Below are 22,453 nucleotides of genomic sequence, written 5' to 3' on the forward strand. Positions count from 1 at the left end.
AGAGTTTCTGAATGATGCAGAATACTCTTACCAAGTCAATAGATCATGGTTTTAATCCATCACCGTTTTTTAGCTCACTGCACCATGCCAGCTCAGAACCTGACTATATGCAAATTAGTCTGTTCCTGTCCCAGTGCATGATGGGAACAGGGCAAACCAAACTACCAAGCCAATTCTTATACTGGGAAGGAAACAAGCTTCCGGGGACCGGTTTCTGGCATCACAGCCTTCTTCGGCCCGGCTTGCTTGAATCCTGATGGTGCAATGAGCAAGGGACTAACGTCTGAGTATACCCTCCCACACATAGTGTGGATAAAATCGATTTTGGAAAAGGGGGGTGGTGATGGACAGAGTTTCTGAATGATGCAGAATACTCTTACCAAGTCAATAGATCATGGTTTTAATCCATCACCGTTTTTTAGCTCACTGCACCATCCCAGCTCAGAACCTGACTATATGCAAATTAGTCTGTTCCTGTCCCAGTGCATGATGGGAACAGGGCAAACCAAACTACCAAGCCAATTCTTATACTGGGAAGGAAACAAGCTTCCGGGGACCGGTTTCTGGCATCACAGCCTTCTTCGGCCCGGCTTGCTTGAATCCTGATGGTGCAATGAGCAAGGGACTCACGTCTGAGTATACCCTCCCACACATAGTGTGGATAAAATCGATTTTGGAAAAGGGGGGTGGTGATGGACAGAGTTTCTGAATGATGCAGAATACTCTTACCAAGTCAATAGATCATGGTTTTAATACTCAGACGTGAGTCCCTTGCTCATTGCACCATCAGGATTCAAGCAAGCCGGGCCGACGAAGGCTGTGATGCCAGAAACCGGTCCCCGGAAGCTTGTCTCCTTCCCAGTATAAGAATTGGCTTGGTAGTTTGGTTTGCCCTGTTCCCATCATGCACTGGGACAGGAACAGACTAATTTGCACATAGCCGGGTTCTGAGCTGGGATGGTGCAATGAGCTAAAAAACAGGTGATGGATTAAAACCATGATCAATTGACTTGGTAGGAGTATTCTGCATCATTCAGAAACTCTGTCCATCACCACCCCCTTTTTCCAAAATCAATTTTATCCACACTATGTGTGGGAGGGTATACTCAGACGTGAGTCCCTTGCTCATTGCACCATCAGGATTCAAGCAAGCCGGGCCGACGAAGGCTGTGATGCCAGAAACCGGTCCCCGGAAGCTTGTCTCCTTCCCAGTATAAGAATTGGCTTGGTAGTTTGGTTTGCCCTGTTCCCATCATGCACTGGGACAGGAACAGACTAATTTGCATATAGCCGGGTTCTGAGCTGGGATGGTGCAATGAGCTAAAAAAACAGGTGATGGATTAAAACCATGATCTCTTGACTTGGTAGGAGTATTCTGCATCATTCAGAAACTCTGTCCATCACCACCCCCTTTTTCCAAAATTAATTTTATCCACACTATGTGTGGGAGGGTATACTCAGACGTGAGTCCCTTGCGCATTGCACCATCAGGATTCAAGCAAGCCGGGCCGACGAAGGCTGTGATGCCAAGAAACCGGTCCCCGGAAGCTTGTCTCCTTCCCAGTATAAGAATTGGCTTGGTAGTTTGGTTTGCCCTGTTCCCATCATGCACTGGGACAGGTACAGACTAATTTGCATATAGCCGGGTTCTGAGCTGGGATGGTGCAATGAGCTAAAAAACAGGTGATGGATTAAAACCATGATCTCTTGACTTGGTAGGAGTATTCTGCATCATTCAGAAACTCTGTCCATCACCACCCCCTTTTTCCAAAATCAATTTTATCCACACTATGTGTGGGAGGGTATACTCAGACGTGAGTCCCTTGCTCATTGCACCATCAGGATTCAAGCAAGCCGGGCCGACGAAGGCTGTGATGCCAGAAACCGGTCCCCGGAAGCTTGTCTCCTTCCCAGTATAAGAATTGGCTTGGTAGTTTGGTTTGCCCTGTTCCCATCATGCACTGGGACAGGAACAGACTAATTTGCACATAGCCGGGTTCTGAGCTGGGATGGTGCAATGAGCTAAAAAACAGGTGATGGATTAAAACCATGATCTCTTGACTTGGTAGGAGTATTCTGCATCATTCAGAAACTCTGTCCATCACCACCCCCTTTTTCCAAAAACATTTTTATCCACACTATGTGTGGGAGGGTATACTCAGACGTGAGTCCCTTGCTCATTGCACCATCAGGATTCAAGCAAGCCGGGCCGACGAAGGCTGTGATGCCAGAAACCGGTCCCCGGAAGCTTGTCTCCTTCCCAGTATAAGAATTGGCTTGGTAGTTTGGTTTGCCCTGTTCCCATCATGCACTGGGACAGGAACAGACTAATTTGCATATAGCCGGGTTCTGAGCTGGGATGGTGCAATGAGCTAAAAAACAGGTGATGGATTAAAACCATGATCTCTTGACTTGGTAGGAGTATTCTGCATCATTCAGAAACTCTGTCCATCACCACCCCCTTTTTCCAAAATCCTTTAAAAAGCGCACACATCAGGTTGTAACTCCTTTCCAATACCACTTAAAAAGAATAAATCTGTGTCATCAGGAAGCGTCAATTGAATCCATTAATTAAAACCAATACTGGTTTCCGGGCTCCCTTTACATTTGCCGAGGAGCCCGTTGTATACATTTAAACTTCTTTTAGGTAAGCAAGCACCCAGGCAAGAAGACTTGTTTAGCAATCTGCCGGACACTTCAGCTCTCGGAATTAACCGTCCCGGTACGGTTATCTTTTCACAAAAAGTAGGGGAACGGATCCTTAAATTAAAAAAGTATGGGCATGTCGTGCCCCTCCAATCCTGCCTACTTCAACCCTTGGTTTTAACTCAGAACAAGATGCATCCTGCATACGAAGGGTCCAATTTAGATGTTTACGGACGGATTACTCCGTCACACCGGTAACGAATATCCCGTCCGCCGAAATATTCCATAGGCTATAATGGCATTTACATTTAATTGTGACTGAGTAACTCATTCGCCAAAATCTAAATCAGGCCCTTATCCTCATTACATACACTGCAAGAACATTTAGACCTTATTTAGGAGCTATATTAACAGGAAGGGCATGTGGATTTCTAGGCTGTGCTACAGGGTGAACAAGAGAAGAATATAAGTGCCATGCATGAAAAATGGGGTTTAACCTATGCACATGGTAGTTTTACATCTGCTGTGTTTTAGTGGTGGCGCTGGTGAAAAAAACGCAAATGAAATGAAAGCATTGAGGCAGGTAAGACGTAACAAAGCCTGTAAGAGTTTGAGTTGTATTAGAAGTGCACTGAGTGACCTACAGTATTCTCAGCTCTTATTTGACCAATAAACATACCTTTTGCGAAGGACCCTTCAAATAACTGCTAAAATGTAAGATTTCTAAGTAGTAAAATACTAAATGATAAACCTACAGGAAACAAATATCAACTACTAAGTGTTTACTTCTTAGAGCCATAAATTACATCTGATACAGTAAATATATGAAATATTCAAGTAAAGATAGAGTTGCTCGACCTCTACGTGGTATACTTTACCACCTTCCTAGTCCTGGGTTTGCACTTAAGAAATAAGTGCATTCTAGGAATTTCAATTTTCATTGGCTTCATCTGACCTGCACATATTTTAACAATGATTTGAAAACATAAGACCAAAATGGGATACGAAGACAGATCTCACAACCCTAAGTCCAACATATTTTAGCCGGGAAAGATGGAAGGTAGTGAATGGCAGTGCTGTATATTTATGAGCACAAAAACGGTCTGTCTGCGATCACCCAGTAGAAGTGACTTACAGAGGAATCAATTTGTGTTGACAGTCTACAAATTGTTCCACCTCAACCATAATCTATAGCAGAAGAGTTATCTATTAAGGGCCATGGACCATACAAATCCCTAACACAATTAAGCATCCATCCGTCTGTCCAGTGATTCATTTGTCCTCCTGTCTGTATTAAGTGGGACCTGAGCTGAGCCGGTATGTGTGAATGTTGTCTTTGTGTGTAAATCTCTGTGTGTTGGTCTGTGTATACAAATAGTTGAACATTTCTTGTCTCTATATTGTGATGGTTGAAAGGCTGATTGTGTGTGTAGATAGGTGTATATAGATCTGGTGGCCTGTGTGCATTTAGCTCGGTGTACAGGTGCCTGTAGGTGGGCTGCTTATATATGTGGTCTTATGGAAATATACGCATGCATGTTGTGTATGCGTCTGCGTGAAGGCACCATAAAAATGTCAAACCTATTGGTGCCGCAACCCTTGTTTAACTGTATACTTATACAAATAACATTGTCAGTTTGTGGTTCAAGCATTCTTGGTATTTTGGGAAGCATGGCGTACTATAGGCCCTATTCATGGAAAGTCTTGGGTGTAAAAAAAATTTTTTTTTTAAAACAACAGGACGTTAGTTTATTCAAAGAATAAATGTGCTTTTAAAAAGACAACAAGGAAAATCTGTGTAAAGAAATAGTACATGAAGTTCCTAAAGCAGTAGTTCTAAGACTTGTAGTAAAAAAAAGAGTTTTCTTTAACACAAAATCTCTTAGGCGTAGGGTGGGACCGAAAGGTATGCAACCTATCACAGACTGGAAACCCAGCCAGGAGTTTATCAGGCTTTGGACTACATAACATAGAAACATGAAAGCTGGAGTTTTAATCTAAAAATAAAAACAAGTTATCATTCTATATACCTTTTGAATTCCCACAGACTGGCGGACATTCAGCTTCCTCTTTCTCTCAAAGGTATCCAAGTCCCAGAGCTGAGCAGTATCACTCGATGTTGTGACTGCATACTTCCCAGAGCCGTGGACAGATATTGAAGAGATGGCAGAATCATGGCCTCGCATCCAGCTAACCATATCCTTGGTATCTGCAAAGACAACGGGAGTGAGTTAACTAGATAAGGCAGGTGTGATCCAACTTGGAACTTCAAGAATTAAAGAATGCAAAGAAATATTATATATTTTAGTTAATTTAAATACTTAAACATAGCTACAATATTACTGAAGAGGGTGTTTCCAGAATTAGCATGTTGTTGCATATCTGCTGTGACAGGAGTTAAACCCACTGAGAGCTGATCTGAAAAAGGGAAATAAATTACAGTAAATCTGCCAAAAAGATAAAAATTTTCCTTAATGCATCCAGCAGCATATCCACCCTATTTATTGTTCTCTGGACACAGGTGAAATAATCTGGCTCCACCACAGGCTATGCTAATGAACAGAAGTAATGTCACCAGAACTGATGGCAGTCAACTAACCAACCCAGAACAGCTGATCCGCTATCAGGACTCTTCAGTTCTTTCCATGACAGACCATCATGAGTGGACTTTAAAGTAAGTTTAAGTGTAATGTGCCTTAAATTCTACCTCAGACCACCATGCATGCATATAAGTAACAATACTAATGTGGATAATGGCAATGTACAACACAAGGAAGAGGCACATCTGATGATGAAATTCTATGATCAAACATGACAGTATTCACAACATTACATTTTGAATTGATCTTGGATGAAATGGCAAGGAATGGATATCCAGTAAACCATAGCAATATCAAAAAGAACGCTTTTTGGTGCAAACTCATGCACAATTAAATTTGAATCCACGCACTCCACTGTGGTATCTAAAATAGGCTACTCTTTCACTCAAGGAGATTCCTTAGGGAATTAGTAATTTTATTATTTTTCTCAATTTAGGAATCTCACATTTATCATTTTCCTCCATCTTCAGTATTAGGGAGACAGACAAAATAAAACCTGTATGTATATATTTTTAAACAATTAGTGAAGAGGCAATGCCAAGCATCAAACCTCGAAACTCGAATCCCCAGCTCCTAAGTCAGCAGCTCTGGCCATTACGCCACATCCATTTTAAATTGATATTGGTATTACTCCAGAGGGCTTTTATTACATTTATTTGCAACTTGTTGTCAGTTATTTCAATTAGTGTGTTAGCAATATTGACGTTTCTGGAGAAACAGTTCAACCGTTTCCCACCTACTATAAAAAGATGCATAGGCTTATTACATTCTTCCCCTGGAGTCCACCCACTTTCCGTGCTAATGTTGCTTCTTAGCTTACAGTGTTCAAAGAGATTTCTCTTTACACAGTCGGCTTGCAAGTCCCTAGGCACCTTGGGACGTGCGAAAAATCACCGCCAAATTGTACAACTTTTGTTTAGCAGCTTTGATTACTACTACTTCAAAGTTCAACACAGTGCTCAGTTGTGCACTGGGGGGGGGTATTTTTACATGTATTTACTTATTTAAAAATGTATATAGCACTAGCATGTGAAAGTTGGACACAAATAAGCATATTGACTTTTTAAGTTGTTCATTATATTGAAAGGTATTTTAACATTTTGTTTGCAAGGTAGTTGTTAGAAATTGGGTTGTTGGTTGACTGAGGTATGAGCCCAAGTCAGACAGCAACCACAATCCAAGTCAGGGTAAGAAGCAGGCAAACCCCAAATGAACCTGTGCACACTCTCTCGTAGCTTGGCACAGAGCAGTCAAGCTTAACTTCGAGATAATGTGTAAAGTATGTGTGCAACACTTCAAACAGTAAAACAGTGAAAACACCATACAACAAAGACTTCACAACAGGTTAGCAACATAGTGCTTAATTTAATAAATAAAACAAGATCTAAACGACAAAAATCCAGAACTTGTGATATTATTTTTTAAAGAATAAACTGTAAAATAGCACTTCGAAGCAATAAGCACTTACTTGGGACATCTGGTTGCACAAGACCAGGACAAAGTAAAAGTTTCAGGCCGACGCGATAAATCACAGGCCGGATACAGGGATCCAATGAGGCTCGCTGAACAAAAAAATCACCTTGATCCTGGCTGTATCAACGTCCAAGATGCGGGTGGAGCCGAAACAATGAGTCTGTGTTGATCCATGCAGCAGGTCGTCGATGCGCCGGTCCTGATCCATGCAGCAGCGACAATGTGTCGGCTCCGATCAACACAGAAATGCATTGCGGGGATATGTCATTGAGGATGCCATTGACAGAGGTACAGAGACCTTGTGTAGTGGTGGTTCCAAAGGCGATGCATTGGGGCCGGTCCACGTGGTAGACTTGATGCACCGGTTCTGGTCATGCAGCAGGAGCGATTAGCTAGTTCTGATCCATGCAACAGGAGCAATGCGCCGGTTCAGATCCACGCAACAGGGCCGATGCGCTGGTTCTGATCCACACCATGGAGCCAATGCACTGGTTCGACAGGGGATGCATGAGTTTTGCTGAAGCAAGCACCTTAGATCTCAATTTCCAGGGGCCAGCTTCAGGCGGCACCACTTGTCAGGGCAGACTCAGAGGGCAGAGTCCATATGCAGAAGCAGGTAAGTTGGAAGTCTTTTATGTCCCTGAGACATCAGATCAAGCCAGCCAGATGTTGCAGTCACTCTGGGTTCAGGTGATGCAGATCCCGTGCTTCTCACCCAGGTGGGGGGCAGCAGGCAGAAGGGCAGCACAGCAAGGCAGGGCTCCAGCAAAGCAGCATTCCAGCCATCCTTTTTCCTGGCATAGTCTTCACAGATCCAGACGTGTACTGAAGTGGTGGTGCCATTGATGGAGCAAGGATTCGCACGTAAAGCAACTTGCTCGTATTCAAGAACCTCGAATAATATTATTAATAAGTAACCAACATGTTTGTCCTACTAATTTATATTTTCCCGTATACACTGGGTATCCGAGAGACGCTTGCTCATGTGTTTTACTAATCCTAATACGCTTGCATTCAAAATGGTCGCTGCTACGCGGGAATTTCGACTGCGCATGCGTTGGTCATACCTATCTCCTCCTCTCATGTCCAATCGAAATTGGGGATACTTACACTTGCAACATTGGGGGGTGGTACACTGACCTGGAAAACAGTATAACTAGAGTAGGTTTAGCTAGAGAAATTGTCCGACTTGTCCGAATAGCTGACCTGTCACTGACCCAACGCACTCAATAGCTGATCGAGAACAATCAATCAATCAATCAATCATAGCATTTGTATAGCGCACTACTCACCCGGAGGGTCTCAAGGCGCTTGGGGAGGGGGGGTCCGCTACTGCTCGAACAGCCGGGAACAGAGGTGCTGCGAAGCACTCTGTCAGGAGACTCGCTGACCCAATCGGGGTTCTGGGACCTGAAGTGCTGGCGAAGCACTTTACTGGGAATTCTAAACCCAATCGGGTTTCTGACTGTTAGCTGCAGAGAGGGAGTAGCGCAGGCATTGCTGCCGAACTGCGGGTGCTGGTCTCAATCTTCGGTGGTCCGGTTCTGATCCAAATTTGGCTTTCCTGTCCTGTTTCTGACCTGCACCTGCTAGCCTACTGGCTTGCAATTTTCGGGGTTTCTGTCCTTAACTGACCCGTGGCCAGGGTTGGTCTTCACTCCGTTCTAGGTAAATATAAATCTGTGTGGGTAACAATTAGTATATTTGCGTCCTTTTCTTACCCTCCCTGAATCTTGCTACAGTCCTAATTGCATATGTTCCTTTTCTTTCCCCCTCCTTTGGGATAAATAATAAAATCGTGATTCTTGACATTTCTTCCCCTCTTGAATATAAAGTACGGTCCATGAATATATAGATGTTCCTTTTCTTTACCCTACCTTTAAAGAAAGCTGAAGTGGGTATTCTGAATTATTAGCGTGTTCCATTTTCTTACCTTTCCTATAGTTATATGGTTAATTTAGTATTGTCATTACATTTCGTGTTCCTTTTTTCCCCCATCCTACTGAAATCGATTAAACTGTGACTTATAGCATGTCCCTTATCTTTCCCGTCCTTTAGAAAATATCATTACAAGTCTGATTTCTATAATTTCATTTCAGTATTTTCCTTGTTCTTACCTTCCCTTTAGAATTCGAAATGGTTGGCATCATATATCTTTTGCATAGTTACGTACTATTTTTGATTTTACTTATCGATAGCTTAATTTCTGTCAATTTATGGATCATGACTTTTGATGAAGATTAGATAAAGGTTTTAAAACTGTCTCGAGTCTGTGGTTATTATATGAGTTCATGAGTTTGGTTTGAATAAAATTGTTACCTGCCTCGATATTATTCTAACTCCGTGATCCCACAGGTTTAGGTACCGGCGACTAGGATTGGTAAGTCTATGGTATAGGACCTAGAAAGTACAAATATCTGATAGCCAGCGCACAGGTTACTTGTTCTAAGAAACTGATGGATATAATCGAATATGGGCCCAGGTGAAAAGTGAAAAGTCGGGTGACCTGCGTGCTCTATCAGTGCCAGAGGTCCAGTACTTAGACCCAGTTGTGCCTTTGAAGTGAAGGAGACTGTAAAGGCATTGCTTTAAAGTGCCAAGAGGTCCTGCCTTCCGGTCCTGGCTCTAGACTCACTACAGAGGGGTATGCAGCCCTTTGTGTGGGGACAGGACATAGCCTATTCAGGTGTTTATGAGGCAAGGATGGCCCGTTAAGTCACACCGAAGCTCCGATTGTGTGTGGCTGACTGATGGGAATACAGCTGTCACCCTCACCAGACGTATATCAAAGATTGGCATCAGGCACAAAATGGCTAAAGTAAGAAAATGGCAACTTTCTAAAAGTGGTATTTTTAGAATAGCAATTTAAAATCCAACTTCACTTCACCAAACTTGAAAACTTAATCTCTTCACAATTGGGAATTACACCTATAAAATGTTACAAGGTAATGCCAATGTTCTCCTATACGGGAAATAGGCCTTAAAATAGTGAAAAAGGAGAGTTTTTCACTACCAGGACAAATAAAACTTAAAAGAATATGCCCTTCCTTTTAAATATATTGCACCCTGCCTTCTCGGGTGTCCAGGACCTACCTTAGAGGTGACTTATGTATAAAAAGGGAAGGTTTGGGCCTGGCAAGAGGTTTATTTTGCAATGTCAAAATGGCAGTGTAAACTGCCCACAAAGGTTCTGTAATGGCAGGCCTGAGCCATATTTAGAGGGCTACTTAAGTGGGTGGCCTGTGGTAAGCAGCAGGTGGGATTACATGACGTATACAGACTAAAATAGGTCTTGCCGAGAGTGCATGTGTGCTGACATTCGACCTAAAAACGATTTGTAAAAGTTGGAACGATAAGAAGGTCAGAAGTAAAGGTAATGAGGGTACAGAGAGGTTAGAAAATAACTACCCCTCGACGACAGATATAAACAAGACAAACAAGTTACTTACCCTTCAGTAGTGCTCTTTCTGATGGATACTCTATCTACCCGTAGATTCCTCTCCTTTAGAATATCCCCAAGTGCCAGACTGGATCCAAAAGACTTCAACAGTAATGGTCCCACATGCTGGTATGCGGTGCCTTGCAGCTCCGCATTTACTTCATCCCACCCCGCAAGTGGCGTTAGAGCTGAATTATAAGCACCACTCCTATGTGCAAATTTCAGTTTCTTGATTGACTCTGCCCATGCCCTCAGGCGTGGAGCCCAACCAAATCAGAGGAACTAGTGTGTAGATTCCTAAAGTCTGAACTTTTTAGATGAACAAGAAACCATTCCACAGGACGGATAGGTGGAAGGGCAGTGAGAAATATGTGGTTAGCTACAGCATACCAGAAAACGTTTTACCTAAGGTAGGTAGCTTATTCGTCTGAAGTATACTTTTAATTACAAATTCCTCACCTTCAGAATAGATACCAAAGCAGTACCTTCCAAGTTGGTGGGTTTCAGGAATGGCTCAGATCAAAAAGTCCTGCAGGACCAAAAGGGTAAAATGCCCACCCCGTCAAACCTGGCTGTCAAAGCAGTAGTGCTTTGTAAACATGTGTATCAATACCCATTTCACAGCCTGACAGAGGTCAAGGATAGGCATGTCGTATTGCAGCGCAGTGGTAGAAGCCTTGGCCCTAGTGGAATGGGACCAGAATCCCTCCAGAGGCTGTTTCCTTGGGCAGTGTGTAGCAGATCTTAATGCTGAGGACAATCTACATTGAAACAGCTCTGTACAGCCGTGCCCTCTTTTGCCCCAGTGAACTACACGAAGAGCTGATGGTCTACCCAATGGGCTTCAGTGTCATCAATGTAAAAGCTCTTTTGGAGTCCAGCAATGGAATGTCTCCTCCTCTTTCGAGGTGTGAGAAGCAAAGAAAGTGAGGATGGTGATGGATTGCGCAACATGAAAAGCAACAAGACGTTTGGTAAAGAGGCTGCTCTGGCCCTCTACACTACTGTACTGTGAGGAGTTCACTCATATGACGAGCCACAGTCACCACAACCAGCAACAGTATTCAGAGTCAGGAAACATAGTGGACAGCTGAGGATTGGTTTGAATGGCGTGCACATGAAAGTGAGGACCAACTTTTGGCATCAACAAAGGTTTTGGAGGGAACAAACAAGTCAAGCTTTTCAGAAATGTCATTGCAACAAGTGATCTGAACATGGACGGTTGGTCTGTTAAATGTACAAAGGACAAAAGGGTCGATAAATAACATTTAAAGATGGCCAATGAAAGTCCCTCCTCAGCCAGAGATAAAACGAGCAGAAGGACATTTGACAATTTGGCCTGCAATGGATTGGTATTGCAGGTGCCACACCAAGCTACAAATTAGTGCCAGCGCCCGGCATAAACAGACTTAATAGCAAGATGTCTGGCAGCGAGGAAGACATCCACAACTGCGGGAGCAAGATCAGATGCAGTTAACTGCAGCCACTATTGAAAAAACGAAGGCTGCTATAAAGGAGTCGACGGGCAAGGAAGAACAACTCAAAATTATATAAAGAACCTGTCTAAAATTACTTAATCAGTGGACCACCATCATCAATTTGACTAGAATGTGATAAAGGCTCAGAAAAATTAGTTTATACATCAACAATGTATATTTCTTCATTTATAGTGATACATCAATTCCTTCTTTGCTATAAAAATGATCCCTTTCGTCATTTATATTTTTCTTTATACATTTTGCAAACAATTTGCGATTATAGAACAAATTCATTTGACAACACATATTAAAACACAGACATCCACTCACTCTCATCCACATACATACCTTTATCAACTACTTCACACAAGATACTCCATAACTCACAGTCTACTTGAAGATATCTTTTTCTCAATAGAATCATAAGTGCAATTCATTATTAAACATTGCTCCTGTTTTTATACTTGAAAATATCAAGCAAGTGAGAAAAAAACATCAGGTCAATTCAATTGTACATTTAATATATTTTGATGTTCTTGAGTCTTCTTATTTTAGTGTTGTTGTGTCCAAATGTGGCTAAGCCAATCTTCCTTTAACTGCTGCCACTAAATCTTCACACATGGAAGTACAGATTGTGCAGGTTTGGGTGTCGTACCCTGCTCTGGTGAAGTAACCAGAGGTCCTTCCGTAGAGGCATCCTGATTAGAAGACAGATGTTCATGCCCAAAAGTTTCAGTACCACTCCCTCCTTGCACAATCCAGAGCCATTAGAATAACTTGAGCCTGGTCGTTCCTGATCTTCTTCAGAACACAGGACAGGATAAGCAGTGGTGAAACTCATCCAGGAGTTCTGTGGTCCACGCTATCCAGAATGCATTTATGAGATAGCCTTCTTGGCAATTCCAGCGCGCAAAACTTTGGACATTGCGTGCTCTCAGCAGTGGTGTCAAGTTCTAGACAACGTTTTTTCCTTTGCAGGAAGATGTCCTGTGCCACTTTGGGTTTAACAGCTATTTGTGATCTGCCAGATGCCATCAGCAGTGTTAGGCTGCCCTGGCATCCAAAGATCCTGCCAAGTGGTTAACGACCAGAGAAATGCCCAGATGTTTCATCCAGCTCCAGAGACGAAGTACCTCATGGAACAGGACCCCAGCCGCCCTACTTGTTGCAGAAAAACGTGGTGTTTGTTTAATTGATGAAAACCTGAACCAGCCTCCCTTTGATTGACAGTAGGAAGGTTTTAAGCACTAGGTGAATTACCCGCAACTCCATCAGAATGAGGTGGAGGCTGGTTTCACAGGAGACCAGAGCTTTCTGATCACCACCTTTCCCAGATGACCTCCCATCCCAGTCTTATCAGTGACATATCTGTCACCCCCATCAGCACTGGGCGGAGCAGAGAGCAGGGAGAGGTCGAATTGCGGTTAAGACCCCACTGCAGGTCTTTTTTCAGTCTGCACCGAAACCTGTATGGAATCAAAGAGGTTCCCAAGGTGCTGAGCGCACTGAGACTTCCACTGCAGAGCCTGTATGTGCCTCCTGGCATAGTTGACAAGCAGGATGCAGCATGCCAAGAGAACCAGAGATCTCAGAGTCACTCTCAAAGACACCCTAGACCAAGGCACAAATGTCCAGATCATAGCCTGAACGTCCTAGACTTGTTGTGATGGAGGGAAGGGACGAAACTGCACCATATTCAGGATGATTCCGATAAAAGGGAGCCTCTTCGAAGAAGTTAGATTTAACTTCGGCATGTTGAAAATGAAACCAACAGTCAGGAGGTTTGTCGCCGTCTGAAAGTGGTCCACGACCAACTGTGATGAGTTCACTTTTAATAACCAGTCATCGAGGTAGGAGAAAACTGGTATCTCCAAAGGTTTACAGCGACTACCACCATCACTTTTGTTAATACTTAAGGGATACTGGTGAGGCTGAAGTGGGTCACATATAATTGACAATGCTCCTGGCACCCTTGAACTTGAACAAAAAATAGTCTATGGGACTGCAGGATGGGCATATGAAAGTAGGCATCCTGCAGGTCCAAAGCCACCATCCAGTGGGCAAGATCCAGAACCTGGGCTAGTGTGAGCATCTTGAATTTGTCCTTCCGCAAGAAGGTGTTTAGAGGGCCGAGAGATAAAATCCCTGCAATTTTAGGAGGAGGACACAGTTCCCTTGCACATTGGAAAAGAGAATTTTGAGAAAGAAATTGTCAAGGGAAGAGTAAATAAATTGGGAGCGAGCTTGAGTTCTGCATATGAAGGCACAGAAAGAAAGGAGCGGACGTTGATGTGCAGGGTCGGCGCTTCTATCCAGCTCCATCGCCACATCCAGGGCTGGATGCAGTCAACATGTAGCCGCAGGGTGCCACAAACCGGCATGATGTGGCATTGCTGTCAAAATCATCAAGATCCAGTCTGGCGCCTGGGGTATCCCAATGGTGAGAAATCTGCAGTTAGAAATAACCGTCAAAGAGCACTTTAAAAACATCCCAATTAGAAAACGTAATGAAACATAAGATGGGTTCTACAAATACTTGACCTTGACCTTTAATGCAATGCTCGTACCTGTATCAAAGCATTTAATTGAATAATCAGCAAGAGCCACAAGGTACTCAGTTTTCCGGCGAAGATTGAAGGACAATGCAGTGCATGCTTGCAGCGTTCGTTGCACAAGATCAAACCTTTAAAAGAAAATGGACAAAAAGAGGTCAAAATAAAGAAACGTCTGCGACCTCCAAATTAAAATGGACATCACATTCTTCGGTTTTATTTAGTTCAAAATGAAAAATATATAACTAGACAGAAGGATAAACTGTCAAACTGTCAAAATGCAATTGACAAGCATACACTTGAATGAAATTCCTTCATTTTATTACCATGCCTAACGGTTTGCAAAAGCGCTGTAGCCAATACAAATATTAACATTGAACTACACTGCCGGAAACCACACTAGACCAACACAACACAACGAAAAGGATAACCAAGTCTATAAAAACCCTGTCCTCAACCCATGCTCTACCCAGCTCGACAATCTGTCACCAACTGACTTTGCTCTCCAGATCTGTGCCAAGTCTATAAAAACCCTGTCCTCAACCCATGCTCTACCCAGCTCGACAATCTGTCACCAACTGACTTTGCACTCCAGATCTGTGCCATTTTTAATAACTCCCTGTCTAGAGGTAAGCTTCCCGATTAGCTCAATCAAGCCCATACTTCTTTTGTGATTCAATGTCAATCTTTTAAATTCCCTTATCTGAATAAATACATTGTTACCTTAGTCCACAGCTATCCTCCCAAATGGGCCCAGGCAAGCTCATGTAAACTTTCTGATTAAATATCTATCTTCAAATCCAGAGATCTGAGTGAAAACAAAAGCCAGTTGTCAACACCTACAAAATCACTTGCTCATTCACAGCCTTCTAAATGACTGCCAGTCCAACATCTACCTTGACACAGCAACGAGATAGGGTCACTCAGTTGAAAATGTATTTGAACATCTTTTATGCTCTATGTTTTTTATACAGCTCATGCCTGACAAATATTTGGCCTAGAAATGCCCTTGCTAGCAGATGTATGAATCTCTGAATTCGGATTTGCCTATAGTGGTTCATTCGTGCCGCTGACAAAGGACAAACCACAACGATTATAGGAAGTGTGTTCTCTTTGTTGCGTGCGGAGTTTGAGATATATTTTAAGGCTTCTAACAAAACTAGATTTTGCTGTCACATTACCAGCAGACTTTTTTGCTCTACTGTGTTCTAAACAGACATGAAAACCTCTTCACATCTTCAAACAGCTTACACTGCTCATTTTGCTGACTTGTTCTAGAACATTTTTGGGGCTTTTAAAAACAACTAGAATCTCCAAGATATTATTACTAGGATCCTAGTACGTTCATGATTATATTTAGGGATATCAACTCGATCCCTGTGGCATTGACATAAGGTTTGCTTTCAGGAGTCCACCATTATTGCTAATAGGTGTTGCTCGGCTTTTATTGCTACTCTTCTGGAGAAAATGAATGGGTCATATCGAACTATACATCATTGTCAGCTCATGATCAAAAGGTATATTTGGACATAACGCCATAAATATTTTTTTAAATAATGTATTTTTGAACTAAAATCTTTTGTTACATTTCAATACAAATCATAAATTTGACAAAAACAGAAGCATACTTCTTAAGTGCTCTCTCACTTTCAATCAGTTGTATTCTTGACTATGATCAAAAAACATTTCTGATATTCAGGCAAATCACACAAAATTCGTCACCGTTCCCCAGCTTTCTTGCCTTCAATATACGCCACCCTGTCCATCAGGGTCACAGTTTCGTTAGGCTATCAGGGATCACCATCCACAGTTTCTCATATTTGGTTGTTAGGCCTATGATTCCATACACCATCTAAGACAGGCTGCAGGGGGCCTTTTCATTTTTGTATTTCCCAGTATGTGAACAGTTTAATGTCTTTATCTTTGGTAGGTATGTCATTGGGGGAGTTCCTTCCGACAGCTAGTTTAATAGTGAACCCCAAGATGTTTCAGAGTCCAAAGCACTCTCTGACAGATAGCATGCCTGTTTTCCATGGCCATAAAGTTCTAGAGTCGAGAGTGCCAGTGTGCAAAAGCTGGGGGTTATTTCTTCTTCGAATGAGCCAGCACAGTGGTTTTTGCAGCTCCCAAGCAGTGTCACAGCAGTGTAGCCTTGTTTAGATCTTTACAGATCTGCTTCAAATGAGAAAACAATGTACCCCCTATATGTTCATTTTAGGTCTGGCAAAAGGGGAATCCTCACAACAAAAGTACAATATCCCAAATGACCTGTAAAATATATTGCCCTTGAACTCCGGAGTGTGCCGTGCCTTTTTCGATGAGAAGGAGGTACTGGTCTTGTGTGTTGTCAGCAAGCGGGTCGCTGACTAACGGCACACCCTCTCGATCTGGTGCACCGTGTTGAGACCAGCATTCTTTCTTTGGACATTTGCACGAACTGCAAAAACACGGAGCCCTCCCCTAGCAGCTCGGACACCCACCTTGGCAGGATACACTGTATTGGGGAGAGAGGAGGCGACGCTGTTCGCCTGATCAAGGAGTTTGGGAGAGAGGCTTTTTGGTCGTCCTGCTTGGCACTCAAGCTGGAATACAGTCCATATCCAGCAACTGGACACACAATCTAAAAATAAATAAAAAATACTTTGCATACTCAACCACTTGTCCAACTGGAGGGAGACTGTACAGGCACCCCAATGGACTGCATCTACCAGCATGCATTGCTTGGCAGGCTGAAAGCGCGAGTGGTCAAGACACCGCCCATTGGAGGAGGAGCATGATGACAGCATTAAGGAGCAAGTTACCACTCACCTGCACCTCATTTCAACCAGCACAGAGACCCAGGAACAGGCACTGATGAGAGCCATTTGGAAGGCTTGAAACGCATCTGTCTTAGCGTTTCAAGGGGACTGCTAGCACCATGCGCAAACAATTTTAATAAAACCCTTGCCCTTGAAATCCGGAGTGTGCCGTGCCTTTTTCGATGAGGAGGAGGTACTGGATATATATATATATATATATATATATATATATATATATATATATATATATATATATATATATATATATATATATATATATATATATTTAATCACCAAAATGCTCCGTTACCAGGGGCACGCTTTTAGACAGCCGGTGAAAGTTCCAGGGACGGGCTTTCCCTGCAATTTCAATTCTTCACCAAAAGAAATACTCGCACTCCACCAGAAGTATAATTATGCAGGTTTAATTTCAGCTTCACCAACGCGTTTCACAGCATCCGCTGCTTGATCACGGTTACAAACATTGGTCCCTTTTCAGTTTCACCTTTTTATACCAGTTAGTCACAATCGCCTTGTTATGAGGCATTGTGGTCCTGGTAGTTCCATATTTACATTTTTTTATATATATATTTTCAACAAAACAAATGACGTTTTTTACTTGCATATATTTACACATATTTACACATGATGTTACTAATGTCTAATCAGTATGCAGATGCAGTATATTGGGTTTAAATCCTCATGTAATTTATTTCTTATTTTTATGATGGAAATCATAGTCTCAGCGCTGTGTTCTTTGTAAAACACTCGATCGACCGTTGGATCCACCTCTCTATATCTTTGTTTTTATATGTATATATATAGGGACTTAGTGCCCTTGTTGTATAAATATATAGGCTCCATTTACCTATCAATCTTTGCTGATGGGTATACTATTAAACTTTCATGTATAATTCCATTTATTCATTCATTTGAGGGCTCAGTGCCCTATGTTTGCCCAAACTTTGCATACTGTTCATATTTATTTGTGTAGGTCAATTTTCGTCTTTAGCCTTTTACAGGTGTACATGAAGTTCCTCGTCTCCATTGAGGCCCCCGGGTATCTTAGTTTTAAAGCGAATGATCAGCCTAGATTCCATACGCCGTAGCATCATCAGTCTGTTTCCCCCTCTTTCCTTTATTGGAACTGTGGCCAAACCACTGTATGTCATATCTCTCCAGTTCTTTTTTTCTTTTTCATGAGTTAGCATGTGTTTTGCCATAGCATAGCTCAGATCATGGTTTTCTATGGCTCGGATATGTTCTAAAATCCGTTTCTGGAGGGGGCAGATGGTACTCCCAATGAATCTTTGACCACAAAAGCACTGTAGCAGATAAACCACATGGGTGGTTTTGCAGTTAATTGTATTTTCTATTGTGAAAGTTTTTCCTTTTGGATCCTTTAGTTTAGTGAGATTGCGTCCAACTTGACAGGCTTTACATTGGCTGCATTTGGTAAAGCCATTTCGTTTTTTCTCTAGCCAATTTTTAGATTTTCTTGTTCTTTCAAAATGGCTGTTGACTAATTTGTCAGATAGAGATGGAGCTTTCCTGTATGTTATTTGTGGGAACTTGCCAATCTCCTTCCCTATGTCGGGATCCTTTTCTAGGACATGCGAGTATTTTTGTAGGACTTTGCGTATTTTGTGGCTTTCTTTTGTATAGGTTAGTATCATTCTAATTGGCTCCCCGGTTGTATCCTGTGTTTCTTTTCCTTTTTCTTGATCTCTTTTCGGAATTAATGTTTCAAGTCTACTTTTTTCTCTAGCTCGTTTTTCACCTTGATCAATATCACACTGTTTGTATCCTCTTCTCTTGAATCTGGTTGCAGTTTCTTTGAATTTTTTGTTCATTTCTTCCTGATTAGAACAATTTCTCCTCATTCTTATAAATTCCCCATAGGGTATGTTCTTTTTCAAAGTTGCTGGATGGAAGCTTTGACCATGTAAGACACTATTCGTGGCTGTTGTTTTTCTGTGGACTGTTGTCTCCAGATGACCATTTTCAACATATACTCTGGTGTCCAGGAATATTATTTCTTTCTTACTGAGGTTATGGGTGAATGTCAACCCTTCTTCATTCTCATTTAGAATTTTTAAATATTCTAAAAACTCCTCATTTGAACCATTCCAGATTATGAAAAGGTCGTCTATAAAACGCAGCCAGAGAATTACTCTGGCTGTGTACTGGTCGTTTTCTTCTCTCCAAGCTACCATTTTCTCCCACCAACCCATCACTAGGTTGGCGTAGCTTGGAGAGAAGGATACTCCCATGGCTGTCCCACACGATTGGCATGTCCTAGAAAAGGATCCCGACATAGGGAAGGAGATTGGCAAGTTCCCACAAATAACATACAGGAAAGCTCCATCTCTATCTGACAAATTAGTCAACAGCCATTTTGAAAGAACAAGAAAATCTAAAAATTGGCTAGAGAAAAAACGAAATGGCTTTACCAAATGCAGCCAATGTAAAGCCTGTCAAGTTGGACGCAATCTCACTAAACTAAAGGATCCAAAAGGAAAAACTTTCACAATAGAAAATACAATTAACTGCAAAACCACCCATGTGGTTTATCTGCTACAGTGCTTTTGTGGTCAAAGATACATTGGGAGTACCATCTGCCCCCTCCAGAAACGGATTTTAGAACATATCCGAGCCATAGAAAACCATGATCTGAGCTATGCTATGGCAAAACACATGCTAACTCATGAAAAAGAAAAAAAGAACTGTAGAGATATGACATACAGTGGTTTGGCCACAGTTCCAATAAAGGAAAGAGGGGGAAACAGACTGATGATGCTACGGCATATGGAATCTAGGCTGATCATTCGCTTTAAAACTAAGATACCCGGGGGCCTCAATGGAGACGAGGAACTTCATGTACACCTGTAAAAGGCTAAAGACGAAAATTGACCTACACAAATAAATATGAACAGTATGCAAAGTTTGGGCAAACATAGGGCACTGAGCCCTCAAATGAATGAATAAATGGAATTATACATGAAAGTTTAATAGTATACCCATCAGCAAAGATTGATAGGTAAATGGAGCTTATATCTTTATACAACAAGGGCACTAAGTCCCTATATATATATACATATAAAAACAAAGATATAGAGAGGTGGATCCAACGGTCGATCGAGTGTTTTACAAAGAACACAGCGCTGAGACTATGATTTCCATCATAAAAATAAGAAATAAATTACATGAGGATTTAAACCCAATATACTGCATCTGCATAATGATTAGACATTAGTAACATCATGTGTAAATATGTGTAAATATATGCCAGTAAAAAACGTCATTTGTTTTGTTGAAAATATATATATAAAAAAATGTAAATATGGAACTACCAGGACCACAATGCCTCATAACAAGGCGATTGTGACTAACTGGTATAAAAAGGTGAAACTGAAAAGGGACCAATGTTTGTAACCGTGATCAAGCAGCGGATGCTGTGAAACGCGTTGGTGAAGCTGAAATTAAACCTGCATAATTATACTTCTGGTGGAGTGCGAGTATTTCTTTTGGTGAAGAAAAAAAAAATATATATATATATCTATATATCTATATATATCTCTATATATCTATATATCTCTATCTATCTATATATATATATATATATATATATATATATATATATATATATATATATATATTAGCTCCTGCTGCACTTCGTTCACGCACTCAATACACGGGTGCTGTTTTGCGGAAAGTGCCGCCGCCAAATATCTTGCTCCTCGTCCTTTTGTCCTTAAACAAAGACACAGCACTCACGGGGGGGAAGTCAAAGTTTTTATTTCAGACTTCCAAACGCACCAGACGCGTTTCGGCTTGTGCCTTCCTCTGTGGTATTTATATATTTATTTCACTGAAAAAACAATAGGTTTCACACCAGTTATAGTTAGGTGGAAATTTTACTCGCATAAAACCATTGAAATTACCACGTTATAGTTAGTTGCACTCACTATAACTTGCACTGCTGATGACGTCACATATTACATCACTCATGACATGGTCAGTGACATCACTCATGACATCACTGATGACATCTCAAATGACATCACTGATGACAACATCCTTGTGACAAAGTGGCAGACCTCCTATCAGCATAAAATAACCTTTGACACACACATTCAAAAATAGAAGCTAACATTTTCTTAAAAAAGGAGAAACCAATACCAATTACAACAACTTATTAGGTAATTCCAACATCTACATACACATCCACTCATTCACCAACAGTTCTATATAGTCACCATGCATGTACTTACTCATCATATGTACTCATACACCTATACATCCTGTTACACACTAATACTCATCCATATAGTTACTCACACACAAATTCACACATGCAAATAAACTATCAAAAAAAACATTTACTTGATTATATTGCTATATACACACACCACTACACATACTTCTACAGAAACGGAAACATATGTACTCTCTTAAACAATCAATTATAAAAACACATACTCACTAACCCACCCATACACACAATCCTCCACCCATACAGTCTTGCACACATGCTGCCTCAAAATACATACAAATAGTGAGTCACTCATTCATGCATCTGTGCTCTAAGTAATATCCCCCACCGAACCATACAGACACCGATACTGATACTAAAAAAAACAACTAATAACCCATATACACACTCATGTAGCTACTCACCAACCCATGCAGCCACTTATACACAAAGTGAGACACAGATACAGATATTTAAATATTTAAACATTACTCGCTAATATATGTATTCACTAAGATACATTTAATAAGTCAGTTAACCAATCAATTTTACACACAAAAAAACATCCATTTAGACATTTATTTACCCATTTATTCTTCCATCAACCTTTAGATATACATATATAAAAAATATTTATTTTTCAGAAAGATACACATTCACTGCATGATGTCACCAGTGATGTCATTTGAGATGTCATCAGTGATGTCATGAGTGATGTCACTGACCATGTCATGAGTGATGTAAAATGTGACGTCATCAGCAGTGCATTGCACGCGCAAGTTATAGTGAGTCCAACTAACTATAACGTGGTAATTTCAATGGTTTTATTAGTACAATTTCCACCTAACTATAACTGGTGTGAAACCTATGGTTTTTTTCAGTGAATTTAATAGGTTTTTTAAATGCTAATTCCTAACTATAACTGGAGTGAAACCTATGGTTTTTTCAGTGAATATATATATATATATATATATATAAAATTTCTATGGCAAAATGAAACCCCTCATTTTGTTCCTTTTCAAATTAAATGTATTGAGTGTTACCACTTTATTCCAATCAAGATGACTTCAGGTGTGCCATACTTTTGTCATAAGTAAGACTGTTAGCGTTCTAGTTGTTCTTTAGAACACTCTGGGACATTCTGTCATTGGGCTATAGTTGGGCTACATCTGGCTGATATTTGGGCTACATTTGGGCTCTTTTGTCTCTGGT

The 22,453-nt window shown here is 41.3% G+C and overlaps 1 protein-coding gene across 1 annotated transcript in view; it reads right to left on the reverse strand.

Annotated features, from left to right (window-relative positions):
- The window catches only part of TBC1D31 (TBC1 domain family member 31), a 670,562-nt gene that overhangs the window by 490,967 nt on the left and 157,142 nt on the right, over nt 1-22,453 (reverse strand). The window contains exons 3-4 of the mRNA XM_078686822.1: nt 14,204-14,319; nt 4,677-4,855 (exon numbers count right to left, since the gene is read on the reverse strand). Coding sequence (XP_078542948.1) covers nt 4,677-4,855; nt 14,204-14,319 — 295 coding nt within the window. The remainder of the gene's footprint in view (nt 1-4,676; nt 4,856-14,203; nt 14,320-22,453) is intronic.

This window comes from Lissotriton helveticus, chromosome 4_1 (genome assembly GCF_964261635.1).
Source record: "Lissotriton helveticus chromosome 4_1, aLisHel1.1, whole genome shotgun sequence".
Taxonomy (NCBI): domain Eukaryota; kingdom Metazoa; phylum Chordata; class Amphibia; order Caudata; family Salamandridae; genus Lissotriton; species Lissotriton helveticus.